The following is a 20,685-nucleotide window of genomic DNA, read 5'->3' on the forward strand; positions in this document are numbered from 1 at the left end:
GACTCGGTGGGCCGAAGGGCCTGTTTACACGCTGTATCCTTTCATTGATGAAGGACAATGGTCGATTGTTGGTTGTGGAAGAGGTGATCAAAGCATTAAGGCATTGGGGAGGGATTGGGGCTGAGGGTGCAGTTTGTAAGCGTTGTACTGTCCCCATGTTGCAGGTACAGCGGGCAGCTGCTTGAAGAGGGTGCGTTGGCACAGGGCCTGGAGGAGGGAGCCAGCAGTCAGCATTTCACAGCCGCCTGTGCCTGGCTGGTCTCAGAGCTGAATCAGGTCACCCTGCTGGAGGAACGCATCACCCCAACCACAGGTGGGAGCTTGGAAAAAACACACACACACACACACACACACACACACGCAAACTCGCATACACACACTCGCAAATGCACACATACACGCACGCACTTGCACACACATACACACACGCTCACGCACCACACACACACACACACACAGTCACATGCTCACACACTCGAACACAGTCACGCACACACTCGCATGCACACTGGCACGCATGCGCACATACAAGCACACATACACACACACACACACACTCGTGCATGCACACACATACACTCACCCACTAACGCACGCACACACAGTCACATGCACACACACTCACACACACTCGAACACACAGTCACGCACACACTCGCATGCGCACACATACAGTCACACACGTATGCACACGCGCACACAGTCACGCACACAGTCACACACACGGACGCATGTACCCACCCACACACACACGGTCATACACGTATGCACGCATGCCCTAGTGTGTTTAGGATAGTGTTAGTGTGCGGGGATCGTTGGTCGGTGCTGTATCTCTAAACTCGGCAATCTGCAGTTCGCAAGTGTGTATGAAGGAGCTGCAGATGCTGGTTTAAACTGTGGAACTCAGCGGGACAGGCAGCCTCTGTGGAGAGGAGGGCAGGAGCGGGCGAGGTTTCACGGGCTCTCGCTTGCTTCCACAGGTGCGGCGGATGCAGAGACGTTCCAGCTGGAGGTGAGTGGGCTGCTGAGCGAGCTGCACTGCCCTTACCCCTCCCTCACCACCGGATCCCCCACCTCCAGGCTCCACGACACCCAGCCCTGCCTCCAGCTACTCCGTAAGTGCCGCACGGACACGCGTGTAACCACGACCCGGCCTGCGTGCCCGCCATTCATATCGTTTAGCGACGGGTTTAGTTTAGTTTAACACGGAAGAGTTGGAGTAACACAGCGAGTCAGGCAGCATCTCTGGCGAGAAGGAATGGGTGACGTTCTGGATCGAGACCTTTCGTAATTTAGTTTAGAGATCTAGCGATTTAGACGAGGGAATTAAGTGTAACATCTCCAAGTTTGTGGATGACACATAGCCGGGTGGCAGTGTGAGCTGAAAGGAGGATGCTATGAGGCTGCAGGGTGACTTGGACAGTGTAGATTGGTTATTTCCTACTAACCAATTGTAGCGCTTGTTAGTAGTTGCTCCGCCTAATATGCGATATATGTTACCAAGAGCTTGCTTACGTAGGGCAGTTGGAGTAGCTGTTAGTCACTGTGAAGTCTTGCAGATCTATGCTGTAAGTAGACTGTAATAAATGTGTGTTGCGTTACGACATGTGTACGACTCCACTCATTACATGGTGTCAGAAGTGGGATCCACTCATTACAGACAGGTTGGGTGAGTGGGCAGATGCAGTATAATGTAGATAAATGTAAGGTTATCCACTTTGGCGGCAAGAACAGGAAGGCAGATTATTATCTGAATGGTGTCACATTAGGAGAAGGGGAGGTGCAACGAGACCTGGGTGTGCTTGTACATCAGTCACTGAAAGTAAGCATGCAGGTACAGCAGGCAGTGAAGAAAGCTAATGGCAAGAGAGATTTGAATTTAGGAGCAAGGAGGTCCTACTGCAGTTGTACGGGGCCCTGGTGAAACCGCACCAGGAGTATTGTGTGCAGTTTTGGTCTCCTAATTTCACAGGAAGGACATTATTGCTATTGAGGGAGTGCAGCGTAGGTTCACCATGTTAATTCCCGGGATGGCAGAACTGACTTATGATGAAAGAATGGAAAGACTGGGCTTCTATTCACTGGAATTTAGAAGGATGAGAGGGGATCTCATAGAAACATATAAAATTCTTAAAGGATTGGACAGGCTAGATGCAGGAAAAATGTTCCCGATGTTGGGGGAGTCCAGAACCAGGGGTCACACAGTTTAAGAATAAGGGGTAGGCCATTTAGGACGGAGATGAGGAAAAACCTTTTCACCCAGAGAGTTGTGAATCTGTGGAATTCTCAGCCACCAAAGGCAAATTCACTGGATTGCGAGATAGATTTAGCTCTTGGGGCTAACGGAATCAAGGGATATGGGGAGAAAGCAGGAACGGGGTACTGATTTTGGATGATCAGCCGTGAACATGTTGAATGGCGGTGCTGGCTCGAAGGGCCGAATGGCCTACTCCTGCACCTGTTTTTCTACGTTTCTAGCGCGGAAGCAGGCCCTTTGCGTCCACACTGACCAGCCATCCCCGCACACTAACACTATCCTACACACACTAGGGACAATTTACATTTGTACCACGCCAATTAACCTGCAAACCTGCATGTCTTTGGAGCCTGGGAGGAAACCGGGTCCACGCCGATCAACGATTCCCAAACATTGTGCCCGGTGGCTAAACACGGCACGGTGGTGCAGCGGTAGAGTTGCTGCCTCACAGCGCCAGAGATCCGGGTTCCATCTTGACTACAGGTGCCGTCCGTACCTTCTCCCCGTGACCTGCGTGGGTTTTCTCCGAGATCTTTGGTTTCCTCCCACACTCCAAAGACGTGCAGGGTTGCGGGTTAATTGGCTGGGTAAATGTTAAAAAAAAATTATCCCTAGTGTGTGCAGGATAGTGTTAATGTGCGGGGATCGCTGGTCGGCGTGGACCCGGTGGGCCGAAGGGCCTGTTTCCGCGCTATATCTCTAAACTTCTTAACAAAGCCAATTAACCTACAAACCTGTACGTGTGGGATGAAACCGGAGCACCCGGAGAAAACCCACGCGGTCATGGGGAGAACGTACAAACTCCGTACAGACAGCGCCCGTGGTCGGGATGGAACCCGGGTCTGTGGTGCGGTGAGGCAGCGAGTCTACCGCTGCGTCGCGGTGTTGCTCGAGGTAGGGATGGGCATTGGGTGGTGTGTCTCTCGCGTGCTGATCCACTGTGCCTGTGCTTTCAGAGTTCCTGGGCTCGGAGCTCCAGGCAGCCAGGCTGCTGTGGTCCAGGCGGCATGCACTGGGACAGCACCGAGCGCCCGAGGATGCTGGCAGCAACCACGGTGATGTCCAAGCACGCGGAGAGCTGCAGGCACTGTGCCAAGCGGTGGGTATGGCCGAACCACCACCGGGCATCTCCACCGCACAGCTCTTCACAAACCTGGAAGATAAAGTAAGCAGCGCATGGGAGTTTCAGACACAAAACGCTGGAGTAACTCAGCGGGACAGGCAGCATCTCTGGAGAGAAGGAATGGGTGACATCTCGGGTCTTCAGACTGATGTGTCTACACACTTCAGAATTCATTATGCTACTACCATCAGCAGTTGTATCATCAATGAAGATAAGTGAGGCAGTACCTTCAGCAGCCATACATGCCCAGGCCATAACACCCCCACCACTGTGTTTCACAGGTGAGGTGGTATGCTTTGGATCTTGGGCAGTTCCATCTCTCCTCCATACTTTGTTCTTGCCATCACTCTGATATAAGTTAATCTTCATCTCATCTGTCCACAAGACCTTTTTCCAGAACTGTGGTTACTCTTTTAAGTACTTCTTGGCAATCTGTAACCTGGCCATCCTATTTTTGTGGCTAACCAGTGGTTTGCATCTTGTAGTGTTGCCTCTGTATTTCTGTTCATGAAGTCTTCTGCGGACAGTGGTCATTGACAAATCCACACCTGACTCCTGAAGAGCGTTTCTGACCTGTCCGGCAGGTGTTTGGGGTTTTTACTTTATTATAGAGAGGATTCTTCTGTCATCACACTAGTTCCATGTAATCCCATTTTCACCATCACTCACTACACACTAGGGGCGATTTACAGAGGGGCCGATTAACCTACAAACAGGCACGTCTTTGGGATGTGGGAGGAAACCGGAGCACCCGGAGGAAACCAACGCGGTCACAGGGCGGTGGTGCAAACTCCACACAGACAGTAATTGAGGTCAGGATGGATCCCGGGTCTCTGGCGCTGTGAGGAAGTGGCTCTACCCGCTGCACCACCCAGTAACGGTGGCCGCCTTCACGCCCAGTCAACAGAGATTAGTAATAAATAGGAACTGCAGATGCTGGTTGTACCAAAGACAGACACAAAGTGCTGGAGTAACTCAGCGGGTCAGGCAGCATCTCCTCTCCCCACAGCCGCTGACACCCGTACTAATGAAGAATCTATCAATCCCCGCCTTAGACAATGTCCGTGCCAGGGGCTGGCTAAAGATGACAACAGACAATAGGTGCAGGAGGAGGCCATTCGGCCCTTCGAGCCAAAGCATTCAATGTGATCATGGCTGATCATCCACAATCAGTACCCCGTTCCTGCCTTCTCCCCATACCCCCTGACTCCACTATCCTTAAGAGCTCTATCTAGCTCTCTCTTGAATGCATTCAGAGACTTGGCCTCCACTGCCTTCTGAGGCAGAGAATTCCACAGATTCACAACTCTCTGACTGAAAACCTTTTTCCTCATCTCCGTTCTAAATGGCCTACCCCTTATTCTTAAACTGTGGCCCCTTGTTCTGGACTCCCCCAACATTGGGAACATGTTTCCTGCCTCTAACGTGTCCAACCCCTTTATAATCTTATACGTTTCGATAAGATCTCATCTGGCAGGAATGACGACGTTTAGTTTAGGGATTCAGCGCGGAAACAGGCCCTTCAGCCCACCGAGTTCACACCGACCAGCGATCCCTGCACACTAACACTATCCTACACCCACTAGGGACAATTTACAACTATACCAAGCCAATTAACCTCCAAACCTGTACGTCTTTGGAGTGCGGGAGGAAACGGAAGATCTCGGAGAAAACCCACGCAGGTCACGGGGAGAACGTACAAACTCCGTACAGACAGCACCCGTAGTCGGGATGGAACCCGGGTCTCCGGCGCTGCATTCGCTGTAAGGCGGCAACTCTACCACCGCGCCACTTGCGGTCGAGTAGCACCGCTGGAGTTTCTGGGAATGATTTGGACGATGCAGGGTCTTTTCATCCCAAAGAGGAAGAAACAAACCTCGGGGGAGAATAATATAATAATAATATATCCCTTTATTCGTCCCCCACTGGGAACGAGGTGACCGTGGCTGACAGGGGAAGTCAAAGACAGCAGAAAAGCTAAAGAGAAGGCATATAGCACAGCAACGATTAGTGGGAAGATGGAGATCTGGGAAGCTTTCAAAAACCAACAGAAGACAACTAAACAAAGCCATAAAGGGAGAAAAAATGAAATCTCAAGGTAGGCTAGCCAATAGTATAAAAGAGGGTACATAAAAAATTAATGGTATCTAAAAGATGAAAGAGAGGCAAGAACGTACATTGGACGTGATGCTGAAGGAATAGTACCGGTGTTTCTTGATTAGTGTGGGTGTCAGGGGTTGTGGGGAGGAGGCAGGAGAATGGGGTTAGGAGGGAGAGATAGATCAGCCATGATTGAATGGCGGAGTAGAAACATAGAAAATGTTTTTTCTATGCTGCCTGATGTGTCTATACACTTCAGAATTCATTATGCCACTACCATCAGCACTTGTATCATCAATGACAACAGCAGGTCAGGCAGCAAGGAGGAGGCCATTCGGCCCTTCGAGCCAGCACCGCCATTCATTGTGATCATGGCTGATCATCCACAATCAGTAACCCGTGCCTGCCTTCTCCCCATATCCCTTGATTCTACTAGCCCCTAGAGCTCTATCTAACTCTCTTTTAAATTAATCCTGTGATTTGGCCTCCACTGCCCTCTGTGGCAGAGAATTCCACAAATTCACAACTCTGAGTGAAAACCTTCCTTCTCACCTCAGTTTTAAATGGCCTCCCATTTATTCTTAGACTGTGGCCCCTGGTTCTGGACTCCCCCAACATTGGGAACATTTTTCCTACATCGAGCTTGTCCAGTCCTTTTATAATTTTATACGTCTCTATAAGATCCCCTCTCATCCTTCTAAACTCCAGTGAATACAAGCCCAGTCTTTCCAATCTTTCCTCGTATGACAGTCCTGCCATCCCGGGGATTAACCTGGTGAACCTATGCTGCACTGCCTCAATGGGGCCGAATGGCCTCATTCTGCTCCTATCACTTCTGACCTAATGACCAGCAATGTGGTAGAAATTCAGGAGAGTCGGGGGGGGGGGGGGGGGGGAAGAGGTGAGTGCAGTTGCTATGACTGACGGGAAGGTGTTTGTGAAGCTGAAAGGGCTAAAGGCGGATAAGTCACGTCTGAAGAAGGGTGTCGACCCAAAAGGTCAGCCATTCCTTCACTGCAGAGACGCTGCCTGATTGCTGAGTTACTCCAGCGTTTTGTGTCTACCTTTGATTTTAACCAGCATCTGCTTTTTTTTACGTAACCTGACCTTGGCTTCTGTGTGTTTCAGATCCGAGAGACCATGGCCGGTTTGCCTGAGGGGGCAGTGGGAAGACCCCTACTGAGCAAGAGTCTGGAGCCTGCCCAATGGGTACAGATGTAGTGTGTGGGAAGGAACTGCAGGTGCTGCTTTACAATGACGATAGGCTCGGAAAGCCAGCGTCACTCAGCGGGACAGGCAGCATCTCAGGAGAGAAGGGATGGGTGACGTTTCGGGTCGAGACCCTTCTTCAGACTGATGTCAGGGGAGGGGGCGGGGGGGGGAGAGAAATAGTACCAGTGTTTCATGATTAGTACAGGTGTCAGAGGTTGTGGGGAGAAGGCAGGCGAGGGGGTGGAGGGGAGAGTGGGGGTGGGGGGAGAGTGGGGGTGGGGTGGGGTAGTGGGGGGAGAGGGAGGTGGAGGGGGGGTGAGGAGGTGGAGGGAGGGGAGAGGGGGTGGGGGGAGAGTGGGGGTGGGGTGGGGTAGTGGGGGGAGAGGGAGGTGGAGGGGGGGGTGAGGAGGTGGAGGGAGGGGAGGTGGGGGTGGGGGGAGAGTGGGGGTGGGGTGGGGTAGTGGGGGGAGAGGGAGGTGGAGGGGGGGGTGAGGAGGTGGAGGGAGGGGAGGTGGGGGTGGGGGTGAGGGGATCTCTGGCACTGTAAGGCAGCAGCTCTACCGCTGTGAATGCACAGGCAGCTCTGGGTTGTGGGACTGGGATCTGGGGGTGCTGTGAGAGTGGGTGAATCGGGCGGTTCCTCTTTAGGGCAGATAACCAGGAGGAGGGTCATTGCCGCCCGACCGCCCGCTAACACTCGGCATTCCCTGTCGCAGGAACATCTGGAGCTGATCCAGCAGGCCATGTGCGTGGAGTACGAGTGCCGCAGGCAGATGTTGATCAGCCGGCTGGACGTGACCGTGCAGTCGTTCCACTGGTCAGAGCGAGCACAGGTCAGCACCGCGGTGATAGTGGCCAGAGGGTAGTCAGTACCGCAGTAATAGTGGCCATCTCACAGGCTGACCACCGACTGGCACTGGGGCCAGCAGTGGGCTCAGCACTGGGGCCAGCAGTGGGCTCAGCACTGGGGCCAGCAGTGGGCTCAGCACTGGGGCCAGCAGTGGGCTCAGCACTGGGGCCAGCAGTGGGCTCAGCACTGGGGCCAGCAGTGGGCTCAGCACTGGGGCCAGCAGTGGGCTCAGCACTGGGGCCAGCAGTGGGCTCAGCACTGGGGCCAGCAGTGGGCTCAGCACTGGGGCCAGCAGTGGGCTCAGCACTGGGGCCAGCAGTGGGCTCAGCACTGGGGCCAGCAGTGGGCTCAGCACTGGGGCCAGCAGTGGGCTCAGCACTGGGGCCAGCAGAGGGCTCAGCACTGGCTGGGAATTCTCCAGAGTGCGTGTTGTTTAATTTGGATTGAATGAATGAATGTTTTATTGTCACAAGTCACAGTGAAATTCCTTTGCTTGCGTTACACCGAGGTATGCAAAGAGTCGCCACACAAAGGGCACCGACAACGTCACAAAGTTTGTTCTCCCCCCCCCCGGCAGTGGGAGATACACCGCCGAAACAGCCCACCGGGTCGGCGCCGACCAGGGATCCCCGCATACTAACACAACCCTACACACATCAGGGACTAATACTACATTTATACCAAGCCAATTAACCTAATTCTCTCTCCATCCCCTCCCCCTTCCCAGTTCTCCCATTAGTCTTCCTGTCTCCGACTACATTCTATCTCTGTCCCACCCCCTCCCCTGACATCAGTCTGAAGAAGGGTCTCGACCCGAAACGTCACCTATTCCTTTTCTCCAGAGATGCTGCCTGACCCGCTGAGTTACTCCAGCATCTTGTGTCTACCATGGGCCAAATGCTGGCAGGTGGGACAAGTGTAGATGGGGCATCTTGGTTGGCACCAAGGGACTATTTCCCTGCTGTACACAATGAGATATGATAGAACTTTATTTATCCTAGGAGGGAAATTGATCTGCCAACAGTCATAAAAACGCAAGATACACGAAACATGGAATTAAAGTGATGAGTGGAAAGGATTGAGGATGTTTAAGGAGTGGGTGGGTGGGGGTCAGTCTCAGTCTACCCCACGACAGAAGGGGGAGGAGTTGTGCAGTTTGATAGCCACAGGGAAGAAGGATGTCCTGTGGTGAGGCGTTGTGTGTTGTATCGTGGTGGGACCAGTCTGTGCTGAAGGTGCTGCTCAGGTTAGGTGTGGGAGTGCAGGTACATGACAAGCTGTGGTGCACCTGACTCCAGCTCCTGTGTTGTGGTGAGAGGTTGCTTTCTGTTGCAGCACCACGGGGCGGCCATGGCTGAGCTGTACAAGCCCCTGAGGGCCTCGCTGTGCTGCAAGACAGGGATGACTCTCGCCCACCTGCTGTCCGCCCGAGAGGATCTCTCCGATATCACCAGAACCACCAGCCGCGGCTTGCGAGAGAAGACTACGTGTGCCATCAACAAGGTGAGCGATTATCCTTTAGTTTACAGATACAGCGGGCAAACAGGCCCTTCGGCCCACCGACCAGCGATCCCCGCACACTAACACTATCCCACACACACTAGGGACAACTTACACTTATACCAAGTATACCAGCCCAAGCCAATCTGCCTACAAACCTGCACGTCTTTGGAGTGTGGGAGGAAACCGGAGCACCAGTAGAAAACCCACGCAGGTCACGGGGAGAACGTACAAACTCCACACAGACAGCACCCGTAGTCAGGATCGAAACATGGATCGAAAAGTTCGAGCCAGCACCGCCATTCATTGTGTTCATGGCTGATCATCCACAATCAGTAGCCCGTGCCTGCCTTCTCCCCATATCCCTTGATTCCACTAGCCCCTAGAGCTCTATCTAACTCTCTTTTAAATTCATCCAGTGAATCGGCCTCCACTGCCCTCTGTGGCAGAGAATTCCACAAATTCACAACTCTCTGGGTGAAAATGTTTTTTCTCACCTCAGTTCTGGGACCCGAGCCTGGGTCTCTGGCACCGTGAGGCACTGACTCTACTGCTGGGCCACTGGGCTGGTGCCACTGGGCTGGTGCCACCGGGCTGGTGCCACTGGGCTGGTGCCACCGGGCTGGTGCCACCGGGCTGGTGCCACCGGGCTGGTGCCACTGGGCTGGTGCCGGGGGAGCGGGCAGGGTCCCTCTCCAGTGTTCCCTGTTCTTTGTCTGCACTGCATTATGTTAGAACAGAGAACACGACTGCACAGGAGCTGGCCCTTCGGCCCACAATGTCTGTGCTGGACAAGATGTCGTTAAACTAATCTGCGTCCACACATGTTGGAAGGAACTGCAGATGCTGGTTTACAACGAAGAAACACACAAAATGCCGGAGTAACTGAGCGGGTCAGGCAGCATCTGTGGAGAACATGGATAGGTGACGTTTCACAGAGTGCTGGAGTAACTCAGCAGGTCAGGCAGCATCTCTGGAGAACACGGATAGGTGACGTTTCACAGAGTGCTGGAGTAACTCAGCAGGTCAGGCAGCATCTGTGGAGAACATGGATAGGTGACGTTTCACAGAGTGCTGGAGTAACTCAGCAGGTCAGGCAGCATCTGTGGAGAACACGGATAGGTGACGTTTCACAGAGTGCTGGAGTAACTCAGCGGGTCAGGCAGCATCTGTGGAGAACACGGATAGGTGACGTTTCACAGAGTGCTGGAGTAACTCAGCGGGTCAGGCAGCATCTCTGGAGAGAAGGAACGGGTGACGTTTCGGGTCGAGACCCTTCTTCAGAAACGTGATCCATATCCATCCATACCTGACATATCCATGTGTCCATCTAAAAGCCCAATCAAGGATGGCATCTGCCGCCATCACCAGCCCTGGCAGTACGTTCCAAACACCCACCATTGTGAAACACCAGCCCCACACACCTGTAAATCTCGCCTCCTTCATCGTAAAGCTATCTTTTCTACTCTTTGCCATTTCCACCTTGGAAAGGTTCTGAATCCCTCACAGCAATAGACCATGTTACATTTCCTAATCAACATGGGCTTTGATCTGTTGTTTTTACACCTCATCCTTCTATGTCTCTAAGTCTCCCTCTCCCCTGACTCTCAGTCTGAAGAAGGGTCTCGACGTTTCGGGCCGAGACCCCTCTGCAGACTGAGGATCACGGGGAGAGGGAAATGAGAGATCTAGACAGCGATATAGAGAGATAGGCAACAAACTAGGCCAAGTGGACCCGTTAGGCCCAAACCTCTCCTGCATTGGTGCAGCACTCTCTCCACCCCCTCCCCCCTCTCCCTCTCTCCCTCCCTCTACCCCTCCCCCTCCCTCCTCTCCCCCCACTCCATCCCCCTCAACCCCCCTTCTCCTCCCTCCCTCTCTCCACCCCTCCCCTCGCCCCCTCCTCCCCTCCACCCTCTTCCCCCTCCAACCGTCCCCCCTCCTCCCTCCCACCTTCTGCCCTCCCCCTTCCGCCCTCCTCCCTCTCCCTCTCTCCCCTCCCCCTCCCTCCTCTCACCCCACTCAACCCCCTTATCCTCCTTTCTCCCCCCTCCGTCCCTACGCCCTCCACCCTCATCCCCCTCCACTCCTCTCCTTGCCCCCTCCTCCCTCCCTCCCACTTTCTGCCCCCCCCCTCTGCCCTCACCCCTTCCTTCCCCTTACCCTCTCCCTCTCCACCCCCCCTCCCCCTACTCCATCCTCCTCAACCCCCCTTATCTTCCTTCCCCCCCCCATCCCTCCCTAGGAGATAGATTTAAACTTTAAAATGTGAATAACTTTTCAAATATAACACCGATTTCAATGAAGCTTCTTCCATTAGCACCAAAGGGATGACGGTGAGTAAGGTGGGCCTACAATGGTCACGCTATCGTGTACCGTTTTGGCTGTAGTTCAGGAACAAACAAACAAACAAACAAACGAGAGTTTTGGTGTATAGATAGATGAATGAAAGATATGCAAAAATATTAACAGTGATGAAGGAACCAGGCATTTGTTAGGTAACAAATTCAGGTTTGTGTTGGGACTGTGGATGCGGTGATTGAGGTTGTGGCGTTCTGAGTAATAGATGAGGGAATTAAATGTAACATCTCCAAGTTTGCGGATGACACAAAGCTGGGTGGCAGTGTGAGCTGCGAGGAGGATGCTATGAGGTTGCAGGGTGACTTGGACAGGTTGTGTGACGGGCAGATCATGGCAGATGCAGTATAATGTGGATAAATGTGAGGTTATCCACTTTGGTGGCAAGAACAGGAAGGCAGATTATTATCTGAATGGTGTCAGATTAGGAAAAGGGGAGGTGCAACGAAATCTGGATGTGCTTGTACATCGGTCACTGAAAGTAAGCATGCAGGTACAGCAGGCAGTGAAGAAAGCTAGTGGCATGTTGGCCTTCATACGAGAAGATTCAAGTTTAGGAGCAAGGAGGTCCTACTGCAGTTGTACAGGGCCCTGGTGAGACCGCACCTGGAGTATTGTGTGCAGTTTTGGTCTCCTAATTTGAGGAAGGACGTCCTTGCTATTGGGGGAGTGCAGCGTAGGTTCACCAGTTAATTCCCGGGATGGCGGGACTGATTTATGATGAAAGAACGGATCAACTGGGCTTATATTAATTGGAATTTAGGATGAGAGGGGATCTTATAGAAACATATAAAATTCTTAAGGGATTGGACAGGCTAGATGCAGGAAACATGTTCCCCATGTTGGGGGAGTCCAAAACCAGGGGTCACAGTTTAAGAATAAGGGGTCGGCCATTTAGGACTGAGATGAGGAAACACTTTTTCACCCAGAGTTGTGAATCTGTGGAATTCTCTGCCACAGAAGGCAGTGGAGGCAAATTCATTGGATGTTTTCAAGAGAGAGTTAAATTTAGCTGTTAGGGCTAACGGAATCAAGGGATATGGGGAGAAAGCAGGAACGGGGTACTGATTGGGGATGATCAGCCATGATGTGGATGATCAGCTGGCTCGAAGGGCCGAATGGCCTCCTCCTGCACCTGTTTTCTATACCCGAGGGTCCCAATATCCTTCTGCTTCACTTCCCAGGTCCTGATGGGCCCGGTGCCGGATCGCGGGGGGAGACCGGGCGAGTTGGAGCGGCCCATGGCTACGTGGGAAGGCCGGAGAAGTGGGGGCGACCAGAGAAGTGGGGGTGACCGGAGAGGTGGGGGTGACCGGAGACGGGAGAAGCGGAGAGGAGGAAAGGGGCATAAACACTGACCCCCCCCCCCCCCGCGGAGAAGGGTAGCGGGCTCCGCGTGGGAAGGCCGAGGATGGCGGCGGTATTCCTGGCCGGAACAGTCAACCTCCTCCCTGTCTGCCCGGGTCTGTGGACAGTCGAGCTCCGCGGAGACACATTGCGGCAGGTGGGGCCGCTGTAACTCCACTGCTTCTTGCCCCCCCCCACCCACGGCCACACAGGGAAGACCAAGTGTGCAAGAAGGAACTGCAGATGCAGGTTTACACTGAAGGTAGACACAAAATGCTGGAGTAACTCAGCGGGTCAGGCAGCATCTCTGGAGAGAAGGGATGGGTGACGTTTCAGGTGGAGAGCCCCCCTTCTGCAGACTGAGAGTCAGGGGAGGGGGGAACGAGGGATATAGATGGTTCTTAAGAGAAATGAATGAAAAATATGCAGAAGGCAGTGGCAATCAAGGAAATGTGTAGCCCACAATGGTGCATTGTTGGCTGTGGGATAGGTGAGAACAAGTTATACAGACAGTGAAACTCAACAGGTCGAGATCCTTCTTCAGACGATGGGTCTCGACCCGAAACGCCACCCATTCCTCCTCTCCAGGGATGCTGCCTGTCCCGCTGAGCCACTCCAGCATTCTGTGTCTCTCGTCGAAGAGGGTCAACAGTCGGGCCAGTGAGAAAGGCGGGGAGCCGTGACTGGTGTGTCCCTCGAGTGCCAGCCCCTCTCCCCACCAGCCCGGTGACCGTGGCTGCCCGCGGGCAGACACACGGCCCACAGCGTGCATTTATCAGGCTTCTCCTCGCCTGCATCACACAGCCTCCAACAATAACCGGCCGTGATCGGCAGCTTGCTGGTGTTGGATGTGTGGGTCGGGGAGGGTGATTGGTGCAAGGAGATGGTGATAGTTCTACCCACCAGGGGCAATTGCTGGCTGTGTCTCTCTCACGTCTCTCTGTCTCTTGTCTGTCTGTCTTTCTCATCCTCTGTCTCTCTGTCTCTGTCTTCCTCTTTGTGTTTCTCCCTCTGTCTCACTATCTGTCTCACATCTCTCTCACCCTCCCCCCCTCTGTGTCTGTCTGTCACTGTGTGTCTCTGTGTCGATCACTGTGTCTCTGTCTTTCTCCGTATCTCTGTCTCTCTGTCTGTATTTCTCTCATTCTCTTGTGTTTCTCGCACTCTATCTCTCTGTCTCTCTATCTCTCACTGCTTTCTGTGTCTCTGTGTCTCTCACTGTCTCTCTGTGTCTCTCACTGTCCGTGTCTCTCACTGTCTCTCACTGTCTCTCTGTGTCCCTCACTGTCTCTCTGTGTCCCTCACTGTCTCTCTGTGTCTCTCACTGTGTCTCTGTGTCTCTCACTGTCCGTGTCTCTCACTGTCTCTGTGTCTCTGTGTCTCTCACTGTCCGTGTCTCTCACTGTCTCTGTGTCTCTGTGTCTCTGTGTCTCTGTGTCTCTCACTGTCTCTCTGTGTCTCTCTGTGTCTCTCACTGTCTCTCTGTGTCTCTCACTGTCTCTCTGTGTCTCTCACTGTCTCTCACTGTCTCTCTGTGTCTCTCACTGTCTCTCTGTGTCTCTCACTGTCTCTCTGTGTCTCTCTGTGTCTCTCACTGTCTCTCTGTGTCTCTCTGTGTCTCTCACTGTCTCTCTGTGTCTCTCTGTGTCTCTCACTGTCTCTCTGTGTCTCTCTGTGTCTCTCACTGTCTCTCTGTGTCTCTCACTGTCTCTCTGTGTCTCTCTGTGTCTCTCACTGTCTCTCTGTGTCCCTCACTGTCTCTCTGTGTCCCTCACTGTCTCTCTGTGTCTCTCACTCTCTCTGTGTCTCTCACTGTGTCTCACTGTGTCTCCCTCCCTCCCCATCGTGGGTGTTGCCATGGGGGTGCTATGTTCTCTCTGTACCTCTACATCTGATGGTCAGGTTCCCACACGAGCCACATTGTGGAGGGAATAGTTTGCAAAGTTTCTATATGTAAGAGACAATTCACTATGTGATTTTGTTTGGGGGTGGGGGGGGGGGGGGGGGTGGACATTTGTTGGGACTCAGTGCTGTGAGCACAAACACATTACTTTATGTTTAAATAGAATTAAAACAACATTGCCTGGTTCTGGGTTGAGATTTCTTTTGGAGGTGAGAGGCTGCCACAATTCCACACTTTATGTCAGGTTTGCAAGAATTGTCAGTGGTGTAAGCAGATAGCTTCTCTGTGTCTCTCTCCCTGTGTGTCTCTCTCTCTCTCACTCTGTGACAGAGTGGGGCGTAACACCAGCCACAAAGCCGGAACCTCCCAAACCTACACGTCTTTGGAGTGTGGGGGGGGGGAAACCGGAGCACCTGGAGGTAACCCACCAGGTCCGCGCTGACCAGCGATCGCCCCGCACAGTAGCACTATCCCACACACACCAGGGACCATTTACAATTTTGCAGATGTGGCAATCTAACCGACAAACCTGGAGCACCTGGAGAAAACCCACGCGGGTCACGGGGAGAACGTGCAAACTCCATACAGGCAGCGCCCGCAGTCGGGATGGAACCAGGGTCGGTGACGCTGTGAGGCAGCAACTCTACCGTTGCGCCATTTATCTTGGCTATTTCCAGAGGGTTTTGACCCAAAACGTTGATAATTCTCCCCCCACAGATGTTGTCCTTCCAGCGAGCTTCATCGCCGCGACACAATAAAAAAGTGAGCTTTATTTAGCAATATATCTACAACAAACAGCCGCAGCAGGTTCCAGCCCTGTCGTAGGCCTGAAGGACTGAGTACAAATACACGTCTGTCGGCAGGGACCGCTCACGTCTAAGGCTGGGGTCGGAGAGGAGAAAACGGGCTCCTGGCTTCTCATTCCCCCCTCCCTCCTCCTCGTCTCCAACCCTCCTCGTTGGCAACGGGTGAAATGAGATAAATAACCGTGCCCTGTACGTGAGGGGAAAAACTGCAGATGCTGGAGTAACTCAGCGGGACAGGCAGCATCTCGAGAGAAGGAACGGGTGACATTTTGGGTCAAGACCCTTTAGACTGAAGGTCAGGGGAGAGGGAGACAGGAGGAGGCCATTCGGCCCTTCGAGCCTGCCCCGCCACTCAATATGTTCATGACCGATCATCCACAATCAGTACCCCGTTCCTGCTTTCACCCCATATCCCTTGATTCCGTTAGCCCGAAGAGTTAAATCTAACTCTTGAATACATCTTGAATCCTGCACCTTCCTCACGCCCCTCTATAGATCAGCTTGAACAGAGAACAGTACAGCACAGGAACAGGCCCTTCGGCCCTCATTATCTGTGCTGAACATGATGCCATGAAAAATCTATCTCCTGTGCCTGCACGTGACCCATATCCCTCCAGTCTGCATATCCATGTGCCTCTCTAACAGCCTCATAAACACCACTATGGTATCTGCCTCCACCACCACCCCTGGCAGTGCGTTCCAGGCCCCCCACCCCCCTCGGTGTAAAACACTTGCCCCCCACATCTTTAAACTTTGCCCCCTCCCTTTGCCTGAATGTGACACGTGTCCTTTTTCTCCCAACCTTTGTGTCATTGAGTGATGCAGTGTGGAAATAGGCCCTTCCTTTGGCCCACACCGGCCAACATGTCCCAGCTACACTAGTCCCACCTGCCTGCGCTTGGTCCATATCCCTCCAAACCTGTCCTATCCATGGACCTGTCTAACTGTTTCTTAAACGTTGGGATAGTCCCAGCCTCAACTACCTCCTCTGGCAGCTTGTTCCATACTCCCACCACCCTCTGCGTGAAAAAGTCACCCCTCAGGTTCCTATCAAATCTTTCCCCCTTCACCTTGAACCTGTGTCCTCTGGTCCTCGATTCCCCTACTCTAGGCAAGAGACTCTGTGCGTCTACCCGATCTATTCCTCTCATGATTTTGTACACCTCTATAAGATCTCCCCTCATCCTCCTGCGCTCCATGGAATAGAGACCCAGCCTGCTCAACCTCTCCCTGTAGCTCACACCCTCTAGTCCTGGCAACATCCTCGTAAATCTCTGTACCCTTCCCAAGCTTGACAACAACACCAAGCTGGTAGAAGATGGGAGTGGATGGGGGTTGGTGGTGTGTGTGGACTGGCAAGGTAGCGTTTCTCCTGCAGTCGAGCTGGCAAAGCCCACACTGCCAGCTCGATTGTAGGGTAAACCTCAAAAATCAATTGCAGGATGATCTTGGGGGGAACTGGCGTGAGTTGGTGGCCTCCAGAGGTCCCGATGTCTCCGGCCCGTGGAGTTGAACGGATGGCCAATGCCAGCGAGGGGGGATTTCGGGAAGCCACTGAAGAGGGAGGTAGGGTGTGTGTGTGTGTGTGGCAGCGAGGGACAACTGTCCCATATATTGGGCTCAATTTGTTTGTCCCGTACGGGACCGTCCTTGCCCTGTATTAGGCCCGGGGGGCGCTGTAGGCCCGGGCACTGTAGGCCCCGACAGTGTAGGCCCCGACACTGTAAGCCCAGACTCTGTAGGCCCGGACACCTTAGCCCTGGGGGGCGCTGTAGGCCCGGATACTGTAGGCCCGGACACTGTAGCCCTGGAGGACACTGTAGGCCCAGACACTGTTGGCCCAGAGGCTGGGGTTCCGTCTAACGGAGGTGGAGCGGGAGCAGGTGGCCGCTGGCTGGGTGAGGTCACGCGGGGCGGTGAGGTCACCCCGTTGTCCCGTATTTGGGAGTGAGTAAGTTGGCACCCCCTGGCCCGAGGGGACGGGACGGCCGCCTGGGTTTCGGCGCCACAACCCCGCTCAGATGTTGGAGTCGTGCTCCACGTGCATGTTGTCCAACTGCTCCAGGATCAGCGTGACGGCGGGTGGTTCCACGCTCTCCCGCCTGCCCTCCAGCACCGCCAGCCGCTCACGTAGCTCGGACACCTGCCCCTGCAGTCTGGCGTTCTCTTCCTCCAGCCCCACCTTCAGTCGGTGCAGATCCGCGTTCTCCATCGCCAGCTGGCTCCCTCGCTGCAGGCGTGAGGGGGGGAACGAGAGAGGGTGGCGTTAGAGTGGGGAGGGGTACATCACCAGCCAACAACCTCTCCTGGACAACCCATACCCACGCAACGGCCAAGGAAAGCACGCCAACGCCTACCGCACGCCAACGCCTACCGCACGCCAACGCCTACCGCACGCCAACGCCTACCGCACGCCAACGCCCACTGCACGCCAACGCCCACCAACACCGACACGCACGCCAACGCCCACCGCACGCCAACGCCTACCGCACGCCAACGCCAACACGCACGCCAACGCCCACCGCACGCCAACGCCTATCGCACGCCAACGCCTACCGCACGCCAACACCGACAAGCACGCCAACGCCTACCGCACGCCAACGCCCACCGCACGCCAACGCCTACCGCACGCCAACACCGACACGCACGCCAACGCCCACCGCACGCCAACGCCCACCGCACGCCAACGCCCGCCAACGCCCGCCGCACGCCAACGCCTACCGCACGCCAATGCCTACCGCACGCCAACACCGACACGCACGCCACAACCGACACGCACGCCAACGCCTACCGCACGCCAACGCCCGCCGCACGCCAACGCCTACCTGCACACCTATCACGACCTTGGACCTGCAGATGCTGGAATCTGGAACCTAAACACCTCTCCCTTCCAACCCCGTCCCCTCGCTCTCTCACCCTCCCCCTCCCCACCCTCCCCCTCCCCACCCTCCCCCTCCCTCTCTCACCCTCCCTCCCTTACACACACCAATACACCCCTCCCTCCCTTCAATGCTACGCCTTCCACCCCCCAACCTCCTTCCACCCTCTACCCCACGCTCTCTCCCAAACATCTCTCTCCATCTCCATCCCCACCACCTTCCTTTACCCCCCCACGCGTCTTGCACCTCCACCCCCTCCCTCACACATCCTCCCTCACACATCCCCCCTCCCCCTCCCTCCCTCCCCTTCCCCCTCCCCTCGTTCCTCCCTCCCCCTCCGCCCACCCCCCTCCCTCTTTGTCCCCTCAATCCCCCTCCCCCTCCTTGTCCCCCTCCCCTTACCTTGTCACCCCTTTCCCCTCCTTACTTGTTCCCCTCCCCTTCCCTTGTCACGCCCCTCCCCCCTCCCACCTACCCCCCCCACTACCCTCCCCCCACGCCCCTCCCCCCCACTACCCCCCTCCCCTCCCCCCCTCCTACTACCCTCCCCCCCCACTACCCTCCCCCCCACTACCCTCCCCCCCACTACCCCGCGCCCCCCACTACCCTCCCCTCCCCTCCCCTCCCCCTCCCCTCCCCTCCCCCCCCTCCCCCTCCCCCCCAGCTCACCTGCTCTGCCACGTGTAGGCGTCGTGCCCAGTGCGGTGCGTCAGTGCTGCTGTGGTGCGGTGGGGGTGGGGGCGGGTGGTGGGTCGGGTTGGGGTCCCCGTGGTCTCGGCCGTCTCGCCGGCGGTGGGGCTGGGGTCCGGAGGGTCCGGAGGGGGGGCTCGGTCTGGGTGGAGCGGTGGGCGAGGGGTGGCCCTCGTGTGGTCGGGCAGCGCCAGGGGTTGGTCGCAGGCCGTTGTGCCCCAGCTCAGCGCCGTCCACCTGAGGGTAGGCGAAGATGTTGGGGTCGCTGCCTGCGGGGGGCGACAGAGAGCACGGTCACACCCACACAACAACAGCTTTCCACTGTACCTCGCGACACGCGACAATGAACCACGCTCAAACCGGGCGCAACATGGTGGCACAGCGGCATCTGTTTACAACTCCATCAATAGTTTAGTTTAGAGAACAGCGCGGAAACAGGCCTTCGGCCCATCGGGTCCGCGCCGACCAGCGATCCCCACACACTATCCTACGCCACACTAGGGACAATTTACACTCACACCAAGCCAATTAACCTACAAACCTGCACGTCTTTGGAGTGTGGAGGAAACCGAAGATCTCGGAGAAAACCCACGGGGGAACGTACAAACTCCGTACAGACAGTGCCCGTAGTCGGGGTGGAACCCGGGTCTCCCGAGATGCTCGAATTACTCCAGTACTCTGTGTCTTTTTTTGTCCTGGCACCACCTCTCTGCCAGTTTTCTCTCCTCTCTACTGCAATCAGTCTGAAGAAGGGTCCCGACCGAAACATCACCTCTCCCATGTCCTCCAGAGATGCTGCCTGAGCCGCTGAGTTACTCCAGCACTCTGTGTCTGTCTGTCCTGCGGATTAAACCACTGCCTCTGGGCCGCTCCAGAGTGGAGAGCTATAACCGTCAGTCTGAGCCCAGCAGAGGCCACAGTCCCTTCAAGATGGATCTTCAAGCCTTTCTGAATCGACCCACTCAACCCACGGTGAAGGAACTGCAGACGCTGGTTTACATCGAGGGCAGACACAGAGTGCTGGAGTAACTCAGCGGGGCAGGCAGCATCTCTGGAGAGAAGGAATGGGTGACGTCTCGGGTCGAGACCCTTCTTCAGACTGAGAAACCAGAGATGAAGACGGTGATGCAGGGAGATATAGAACAAATGAAAGAAAGATGTGCAAAAAAGTGACGGTGATAAAGGAGACAGGGCGTTGTTGGCTGTTTGCCGGGTGAGAACGAGAAGCTGGTGCGACTTGGGTGGGGGAGGGACGGAGAGAGAGGGCGAGCAGGGTCCAGAAGAAGGGTCTCAACCTGAAACGTCACCCATTCCTTCTCTCCAGAGATGCTGTCTGTCCCGCTGAGTTACTCCAGCATTTTGTGTCTTATCTTCCACCAGCCATGTTCACAGTGATAGGGAGTCGAGTAGAATTAGCCATTCGGCCATCAAGTCTACTCCACCATTCATCATGGCTGATCTATCTCTCCCTCCTAACCCCATTCCCTGCCTTCTCCCCATAACCCCTGCGCCCGCACTAATTAAGAAGTCTACAACACAAATCCAGGGGCAGCCGACATAACAGCAGGGATACAGTGACTGCAAATAAAATCGAGCCAGCGCCGCCATTCAATATGATCATGGCTGGTCATACAAAATCAGTACCCCGTTCCTGCTTTCC

General features: G+C 54.9%; 2 protein-coding genes across 4 annotated transcripts in view; one reads left to right on the forward strand and one right to left on the reverse strand.

The window, feature by feature from the left end:
* LOC144611818 (protein FAM98A-like) overlaps window positions 1-13,646 on the forward strand; it is a 16,801-nt gene extending 3,155 nt beyond the window's left edge. For 2 of the 3 annotated variants that reach the window (XM_078431092.1, XM_078431093.1), the window contains exons 2-8: window positions 165-313; window positions 981-1,115; window positions 3,214-3,422; window positions 6,609-6,689; window positions 7,409-7,525; window positions 8,878-9,045; window positions 12,585-13,646. In XM_078431092.1, coding sequence (XP_078287218.1) covers window positions 165-313; window positions 981-1,115; window positions 3,214-3,422; window positions 6,609-6,689; window positions 7,409-7,525; window positions 8,878-9,045; window positions 12,585-12,758 — 1,033 coding nt within the window. In that variant the 3' untranslated portion in view covers window positions 12,759-13,646. The remainder of the gene's footprint in view (window positions 1-164; window positions 314-980; window positions 1,116-3,213; window positions 3,423-6,608; window positions 6,690-7,408; window positions 7,526-8,877; window positions 9,046-12,584) is intronic. The other variant, XM_078431094.1, reaches the window with a different exon arrangement.
* A 2,575-nt stretch (window positions 13,647-16,221) lies between these two features.
* LOC144611704 (RAS guanyl-releasing protein 1-like) overlaps window positions 16,222-20,685 on the reverse strand; it is a 114,656-nt gene continuing 110,192 nt past the window's right edge. Inside the window, 2 exon segments of the mRNA XM_078430935.1 lie at window positions 16,222-17,686; window positions 19,005-19,294. Coding sequence (XP_078287061.1) covers window positions 17,474-17,686; window positions 19,005-19,294 — 503 coding nt within the window. The 3' untranslated portion in view covers window positions 16,222-17,473.

Source organism: Rhinoraja longicauda, chromosome 41, assembly GCF_053455715.1.
Source record: "Rhinoraja longicauda isolate Sanriku21f chromosome 41, sRhiLon1.1, whole genome shotgun sequence".
Lineage (NCBI taxonomy): Eukaryota > Metazoa > Chordata > Chondrichthyes > Rajiformes > Arhynchobatidae > Rhinoraja > Rhinoraja longicauda.